This window comes from Myotis davidii, unplaced genomic scaffold, assembly GCF_000327345.1.
Source record: "Myotis davidii unplaced genomic scaffold, ASM32734v1 scaffold79, whole genome shotgun sequence".
Classification (NCBI taxonomy): Eukaryota; Metazoa; Chordata; class Mammalia; order Chiroptera; family Vespertilionidae; genus Myotis; species Myotis davidii.
The window spans coordinates 3263382-3271906 of record NW_006294339.1 but is presented as its reverse complement, the minus strand read 5'-3'; the positions used below and the strand labels follow the sequence as shown (position 1 = coordinate 3271906).

Below are 8525 nucleotides of genomic sequence, written 5' to 3'. Positions count from 1 at the left end.
AGAGTGTGGTGCATGTGAGGAGCTGGGAGAAGCCAAGTGTCCAGCACAGAGAGTACGAGGGCCAGGGGAGGCGAGGCACTCAGCAAACAGAGTGCTCGCTCAGTATGGTGTGACTCCTGCCTTCTCTCTCATGACCTTACTGAGCCTGAACCCCATTCAGTGTGCGCCCCCCACCACCACCACCACATGGGATGTTCATCCCGGCCCATAGTGATACTACTGTGGCCCTTCTACTTACCCCTCCCCGCCCCCAATGGCCATCACCTCCCATCTGGACCACTGCAGCCTCCAACCTTCACCCCCACCAGCAGGGTGTACCTCTGAAAATGTTAGCCAGGCCCTTCCCAACAAAACCCTCCACTGTCCTCACACAGCCCTTGGAATCAAACCAGAAGCCCCCATTGCTGCCAGGTGCTCCTGGCCGGCCCTCAGTCCTCTGCTCTCTCTCCTCCTCTGTCCTTGCCCACTCTCTCTGGCCACACTGGCCTCCTGCCTGCTGGTCCAACTCAGGGCCTTAACCTGCACTGGCCCTGCTTCCCAGAATGCTCTCTCACAGATACCATGAATCTCCGTTGCTCACCTCCTCCCAGAGCCCATCCCCAACCACTATAAATTACCCATCCCCGACCACTCTATAAATTACACTCCTATCACTCTCTATCCCTCCCCTGCCTCAGGTTTCCTCATAAGCCTGAGGCGTATGACCGGCTTCTTTATGCTGCTGTTTCTAGCTCTAGGACGCCAGCTCCAGGGCAGCAGGAACCTTGTCTTCATCACTGCTGGATCCCCAGGACCAACAACAGTGCATGGCATTGAGTGGGTGCCCCATCATTATTGGCTGGACATATAGATGAATGAGTTTGTTGAGCACCTAATGTATGCCGGGCTCTGTGCTGGGGACTCAGAGATGAACCAGACCCATCCCGGGCAGCAGGGAACTTCCGGTCTAGTTGGGGGACAGACACAGGGCTACACACCAGCCAGTGGGCTTGAGGCTGTGGCCCTGGAAAACTGAGGGCTGTGGGGACCCAAAGGTGAGCCGGGCCACGCCTGGGGAGGAAGTGGGACAAGAGGGGTGCTTCCAGCACCACCGGGCACCATGCTCTGAAGAGAGCAGAGGGTGGAAGGGCGCCCTGTCCTTCTAGGAGGACGCCTACCCCGATGAGTCCTTGAAAGCGAAGCTCCCCGGAGCTGAGCAGCCCCCGGTTGCTGGACGGTTTCTGCCGCAGCTGTTCTAAGAAGTCTTTGAAGTTGTAGGAGCCGGGCCCGAGCTTGTCCTTCTGCCCCTTTAAGAGAAAAGGTGAACACCTTGAACTTGGGGATGTCCACACGGAAGGAGCCCAGGGAGATGATGATGGTCCTTAAAGGACGAGCTCTCCTGGGCCTGGGAGGACACTGAGGCCTCCACTGGAGTGGGGAGCCGCGAGGAACCTTGTCTTCATCACTGCTGGATCCCCAGGACCAACAACAGTGCATGGCATTGAGTGGGTGCCCCATCATTATTGGCTGGACATATAGATGAATGAGTTTGTTGAGCACCTAATGTATGCCGGGCTCTGTGCTGGGGACTCAGAGATGAACCAGACCCATCCCGGGCAGCAGGGAACTTCCGGTCTAGTTGGGGGACAGACACAGGGCTACACACCAGCCAGTGGGCTTGAGGCTGTGGCCCTGGAAAACTGAGGGCTGTGGGGACCCAAAGGTGAGCCGGGCCACGCCTGGGGAGGAAGTGGGACAAGAGGGGTGCTTCCAGCACCACCGGGCACCATGCTCTGAAGAGAGCAGAGGGTGGAAGGGCGCCCTGTCCTTCTAGGAGGACGCCTACCCCGATGAGTCCTTGAAAGCGAAGCTCCCCGGAGCTGAGCAGCCCCCGGTTGCTGGACGGTTTCTGCCGCAGCTGTTCTAAGAAGTCTTTGAAGTTGTAGGAGCCGGGCCCGAGCTTGTCCTTCTGCCCCTTTAAGAGAAAAGGTGAACACCTTGAACTTGGGGATGTCCACACGGAAGGAGCCCAGGGAGATGATGATGGTCCTTAAAGGACGAGCTCTCCTGGGCCTGGGAGGACACTGAGGCCTCCACTGGAGTGGGGAGCCGCGCGGCCCAGGGACCTTGCCTGCAGCCGCTTCTCTCTCATGATGGTCTGGGACTAGAAGTGGGGCAGCTGGGGTAGCCGATGGCTTTCTGGGCCTTGGCCCAGCCTGTACCCACCTCCTTCTTGACCTTTTTCTTGCTGAAGCAGGTCTCCTTGCAGCCATAGGTCCCAGATCCTAAGTGGGACTGAGTCAGAGCACAGTCAGAGCTGGGACAGCCAACACACCCAGTCCACCCACAGCAAGTCCTCAGGAAGTTGCACTCTGACCCGGGCGTGACCTGCCCCTCTCTGCCCCACCCCCCGCACCTAGCCTGGCACTGAGGGGCGTGGTACTCAAGGTACCAACATGAATTCCTCTGTCATTGGCCTCCTCACACTTCAGGGAGGAGCAGTAACTCATGCAAGAGCCTACAGCCAGCCAGTGCAAAGAGGTGGGGCTGGAACCCAGGTCTCTGTGGCCCCAACCCATGCTGTTTCCACAACAGTCCTGCCCTGGCTCTAGCCAAGCTCTGTGTGAGGACTAAGGGCGCGGAGAGGTATAAAACATATCCCTAGATGGCTCGGCTCAGCCACCACAGTAGGGGACTCAGAGGGCAGAGGCCAGCCCGCGTGGGAGGGTCAGCAAAGCTGGCAGACTCACATAGCTCATGGAACGAAGCTTCTCTCAGCTTCTGCTCAGGATAAACAGCAGAGACATCAAACCTGGGAAGGACAGAGGCCGTGGGAGAGCCCCACGCCTGGCCCCCAGCCCTAGCACCAGCAGGTTAGGGGTAGGGAAGGTGACTTTGGAGCTAGCCCGTGAAGGGTGACAGCGCTGCTCCCACCTCAGGGCCTTCGTCCTTCCTGGTCCCCTTCCCACTCTTGCCTGGTCCCCTTCCCGCCTCTGGGAGCCTTGACTCAAAAGTCATTTTCTCTGTGCAACCCCCGCCCCACCCTCCAGCACTCACCTCCTCCTCCTCCCAGCTTTCTTTTTCTCCATAACCCTCATCACTACCCAGCATCTTATATATTGTTCTTTTTGGTTTACTATCCACTCCAACCACCCCGCCCCACAAGAATGCCAACCCTGAGTACAAGGTTTTGCTGTTTTGTTCACGGCTGTATCCCCAGATGCAACAACATATTGAGGAGGCGGTATGTGTACCTCAATATCATGTATGTATGAATGAAGAAAGACCCCTGGACTGAAACCCCACCCACCACGTTTAGGCTGAGCGACCTGCTATGGAGCCTGGCACCTTGTAGAAGCTTTTGAAATGGTTTTAAATAACTTAATCACAGTGGTCAACAGACTCTGGACAGTGAAGTGCGGCAGGTATGGGGGGAGGGGAGCCCAGCCTCCCACCCGCACTGCCAGCCCCCCTTCTACCGCTCCTCCCCCAGGTTCGCAGCCCTGCATTGGTGGCCCTTCCTCCTTCCAGCTTCCAGCCCAGCCCCACCTGTGGCTCTTCACCCCGAGAAAGGCAAGCGCCTCCCGGAACCACTTCACGGGCTGCCCTGCCGGCCTGCCGGCCCCAGCGGCGAGGTCCTGGGAGGGATGGGCCTCCCCCCGCACCTGGACTCCTCCGCGCAGGTCCCTGGTCCTGGTCCGGTCGCTGGTCCCGGTCCGGTCCGCTGGCCTCCGCTGCTGCCACAGCAACCCGGCCTGAGATTTGTGATTCGCCAGAGAATCCTGGCGCGTCTGTGCCCACGTGGCGCCCCACCGGCCCGCCCGCGCTGTCCCCCGACGTGCTCATTGCGCTGTGCACATTTCCACGCGCTGCCTCGCCAGAGAGCCTTCCCCGGGCCCCGCAGGTGTAACGGCCCCTCCTGGTGGCTCATATGGATGCCGTGGGCGGGTTTTAGAGTTACTTGTTGAGGAACCGTTTCTGATTTCTTTCTCTGTCCCCCGGCTCAGCCACGGGTCAGGTAGAGCACAGATCAGGGAATGCCTCTGAGTGTTCCCCTTCTGCCCATGGGAACCCTGGAACCCACGGTCGGCTCAACTGGGGCAAAGAGGGCACCTGGTTCTTTCTGCCCTCTGGGGAGAGAAGGAGAGCCAGCAGGGAGGGCATGAGTAAGGCTGCAGAGAGGGAGGAAGGATGGCTTCAGGACTCATCGTCCTTCTGACATTCCCAGCCCCCCTTCTCGCGCCCCCCCCCCCACACACACACGCACTCTGCAGAGGCTGTGCAGGGCACATGGGACTCACATGAGGTCCCAGCCCTGAGAGGCTAGCAGGGGAAATGATGACCACAAAGTGTGGCCAGGCCCCTGAGAGAGGAAGGCCTCTGACCCAGCCAGTGGATGGGCAGATCAGGGAAGGCTTCCTGGAGGAGGAGAATTCCAAACTCCTCATTGAAGTATGTGTATGACCTACTAGGTAAAGAAAGGAGTTTAGAGTATATGCTCCCAACGAGTCAGTTCTCTTCCCTCCTCCTCCTTTATCTGGCACAGCAGAGAACGACACCCCCTCCTACATTAAGGAGTCATTTATGGTGACAGGACTTAAGTCAGAAATAGGACTTTCCCTGCATCTAGCCCCTCCGGGAACTGGACAACTGGGACAGTGGTCTCCTTTCTGGCCCCACCCAATGCCCTTCTGACATCCCAACATAGCATTTCAATAGGAAAGTTGGATGCCCAGCACAGCCGTGCCACTCACGCAGCAGATCAGGCGGGCACCAGGCCATGGCTGGCAGTGTCCACCCTGCACTGAGGAGCTGAAGCACAGACGCTGCCCCTTCCGGACTGTGCTACCTGGGCAAGCCACCTCCTTCTCCGATTCTCAGCTTTCTTACCTGTAAATAAAGCGAATAGTCTCTGTACTTGGGCTAATTTAGGTATGTTCCTGGCATGCAGCAGAAGCTTGGTAAGAGGTCAATACTGCCCTCGGAAGGGGACCTTCAGAAGGTCCAGGGCAGAGACTGTGTCACACCTGGGCAGTACCTGGAACATAGTAAATGCTCAGTAAATCTTTGCTGAGCGACAAATGAACAAATAAATGAATCTAGCCCAACTTCCCAAGAGTGCATAAATCCTCAAAGAGACTCGAGTTTGAATCCTGGCCCTGCTGCTTCCCAGCTGGTGGCCTTGGGCAAGTTACCCTGGCCAAGTCTCCGTTTCCTGCAGGCATATGACTGTAGCCTCCTGGAGGAGCTGTTTTGGGGTGTCAGTGAGGGGTGGCTGTGTACACTACCAAGTCCTGTGCAAGGGGAGTCCCTGTGCAAGGTGATTACTCTCAGGGTGTCCCAGACCTGCCTGGGCTGCTTCTGTCCCTGCCTGAGCCTCTTGGCTGTAGGACTCATGGAGGAGTGACCACAGGCTATAAGCCAAGGTCCACTGTGATGGGAGTCGTGGCTGCCAGACACACCAGAGCAGGCCAGGGTGAGTCAGCTGTACAGCAAGGACTACAGTTAGCCCACAGCCTCCCCACCGCAGTAACTCACTCTTTCTCTATTGTAGGCGCTGCTGCAACCCCCCTCCTACCCCCATTACACAGCAGAGGACACTAAGGCTCAGACAGGGAGAGTAATTTGCCCTGGTCACACCTAGTGAGGTGTAGGATCACACAGTGGATATGGAACTCACAACTAGGTTTGAGAGTTCCCTGGCTGCAAGAGTTTCTAACTCATCCAGATTCTGGAACCATCTGTTATGTCAACGGAGTCAAGTCAAGCTTCTTGGCCAAGATTCAGGCTTCTGTGATGGGGCTCTGGCACTGCCTTCAGTCCTCATCCCTTGCCATCGCCTCCCCATGCTCCGTAAGCGTCAGCCATAGGAGGCTGCTCTGTCCCTAGGCAAACCTGCACTGCAAGCCTCTGGCCTGCCACATGCCTTTCCTAATGCTGAAATACACCTCCCCATTCAGCTCCTGCTCATCTTCTCAGAGTCAGATCAAAGGCCAGGATGAAAAGCAAACAGACAAAAACAGGAAAAGCAACAAGTATTGGTGAGGATGTAGAAAAATAAGAACATTTGTGCATTGTTGGTGGGAATGTAAAATGGTGCAGCTCCATGGAAAATAGTATAGCAGTTCTTCAAACAATTAAACTTACAATTACTACTATATGACCAAGCAATTCCACTTCTAGGTATATACCCAAAAGGATTGAAAGCAGGTCTTAAATAGATATTTGTACATGCATTGTTCCCAATAGTCAAGAGAAAGAAGCCACTCTCTTGGGGTGAATGGATAAACAAACTGGGTCATGTACATACAATGAAATATTCAGCCTTAAAAAGAAGGAAATTCTGAAGTATTCTACAAGATAGAAGAGCAATGACATTATTCTAAGTGAAATAAGGCAGACACAAAAGGGCAAATGTTATATTACTGGACACCCAGTGCACAAAATTCGTGCACAGGTAGGGTCCCTTGCAGCTGCTGGCTGCTGGCCAGGGCCTTCCTTTGTTCTGCACTGCACCCTGGTGGTCAGCACACATCACAGCGAGCAATCATACTCCTGGTCCCGTGGTTGGCAAACTGCGGCTCGCGAACCACATGCGGCTCTTTGGCCCCTTGAGTGTGGCTCTTCCTAAGCCTTAGGAGTACCCTAATTAAGTGAATAACAATGTACCTACCTATATAGTTTAAGTTTAAAATATTTGGCTCTCAAAAGAAATTTCCATCGTTGTACTGTTGATATTTGGCTCTGTTGACTAATGAGTTTGCCCACCACTGTCCTGGTCGGTTGAACTCCCAAGGGGACACTTGCATATTAGGCTTTTATATACTAGTATATATAGATCCCACTCATATGAGACAGCGATAGAGTGGTGGTTACCAGGGACTAGAGAAAGGGGGAGTGGGAATTATTGTTTAATGGGCACAGAGTTACAGTTTGAGAAGATGAAAACATTCTAGAAATGGGTGGTGGTGATGGTTGCACAACCATGTGAATATACTTAATGCTACTGACTGTACACTTAAAAATGGCTAAAATGGTAAATTTTATGTTAAGGATATATTACCACAATCAAATAATTTTAAAAAGCCAAACACTCTGAAATCCATTCCTTCTTCTTCCAAGAAGGTGAGAGCCCACATTTCATCTCATGATAACCAGAAAAGTATTAAACTTTAGCCCTGGCTGGTGTGTCTCAATGGTTAGAGTGTCAGTCCACGCACCAAAGGGTTGCAGGTCCCAGCCAAGGGCACATACCTGGGTTGCAGGTTTGATCCCTGGACCTGGTCGGGGTGCGTGCAGGAGTCAACCAATTGATATGTCTCTTTCACATCGATGTTTCTCTCTCTCTTCCCTCCTTCCATCCTTCTTTCCCTTCCACTCTTTCTTAAAAAAATCAATGAAAAACTATTCCTAGATGAGGATTAACAAAAAAATTATTAAATTAAAATTACAGGTGAAAAATAGCAACAGAATATTGTTTTAATTTACTTTTTTTATTGTTCAAGTCAAATATTTTTTCCAAGTTTACTAATGGGCTCTATTTCTGCTTTTGAAGATGCTGCTCTATTTTTCAAAAAGTTGAAGCAAAAAAAAAGTTGAAGCAACAGTGTCTCAGGAGCCCGGCCTGGGTGAAAAGGGACAGACTTGCCTCAAGAGCCAAGCACTGGAGGGCAAACAGCCTTGCAGCCGGGATGGTGGTGATGGCCCAGCCTTCTGGAGGGTAGGGAGCCCACCCCCGCCTTACAAGGCCACGGGTCCGGTGCTGGATGGGCTGGGACCAAGGGCAAGGACTGGGAGGTGGCAGTTATCCAGAGCGACACCAACCAGGTCTACCCTTGAGATCTACCCTGCCCCTGGGGGAGGGGAAGGCACCTCATGTCAGACACCTCATGTCAGACAGGGAGGTCTGCAGTGCGAGATGATGCAGGTCGCACTGGAGAACCAGCACATGGAGCCCCTTCGTCTCTGCAATGGGGCCAGCTGCGCGCAGAGAAGGCGGGGAAATCCAAGTGGAGAAGCCTGGTAAATAAGACCAGCGGAGGAGCGGGAGGGAGGGAGATGGCAGGCTCTGTTCAGAGGAAGAACACTAACACTGAGGAGCTATGGTGGCGATGGGACCCAGCAGGGGTGAGCGGGCTGGTGCAGGTGGCCGGAAGGGCCAGTCCTGACTCTGCCGGTCAGCGAGGGTGGAGCAGTGCCCACGGAGGAAAAGCCTGGCCGGGTTCCAGGCCTGGTTTAGTGCGACTCAGTTCTGCGACCTCGGCATGTCCTTTCCCTCCTGAGCCTCCGTTTCCTCCGCACAGAGAGTGAAAACGCGCCTTGGCCGTGCACCGGCCTTTGCGCGCCCGCATTTGGCAATGCACCTGTTTGTCTAGCACACCTGGTTGTGCACCTGAGTGGCGAAAACGGAAACGCCCACAGGGACCTACCCACGGGCGGGAGGCGCCCCGGGACCCGGAGGTGGCCGCGCCCTGCGCCGCCGTGCGCTGACCTGCAGCTCCCCGCGCCAGGCTGGCTCGCGGGGCGCCCCATCCACTGCCTTCCGC

The 8525-nt window shown here is 54.9% G+C and overlaps 1 protein-coding gene across 1 annotated transcript in view; it reads right to left on the bottom strand.

The window, feature by feature from the left end:
- The window catches only part of LEXM (lymphocyte expansion molecule), a 20505-nt gene extending 16680 nt beyond the window's left edge, over positions 1-3825 (bottom strand). The window contains 7 exon segments of the mRNA XM_006768395.2: positions 1826-1948; positions 2111-2172; positions 2175-2274; positions 2436-2497; positions 2730-2791; positions 3529-3716; positions 3793-3825. Of these exon segments, the coding sequence (XP_006768458.1) occupies positions 1826-1948; positions 2111-2172; positions 2175-2274; positions 2436-2497; positions 2730-2791; positions 3529-3716; positions 3793-3825 (630 nt within the window).
- Between the last annotated feature and the right edge of the window lie 4700 nt (positions 3826-8525).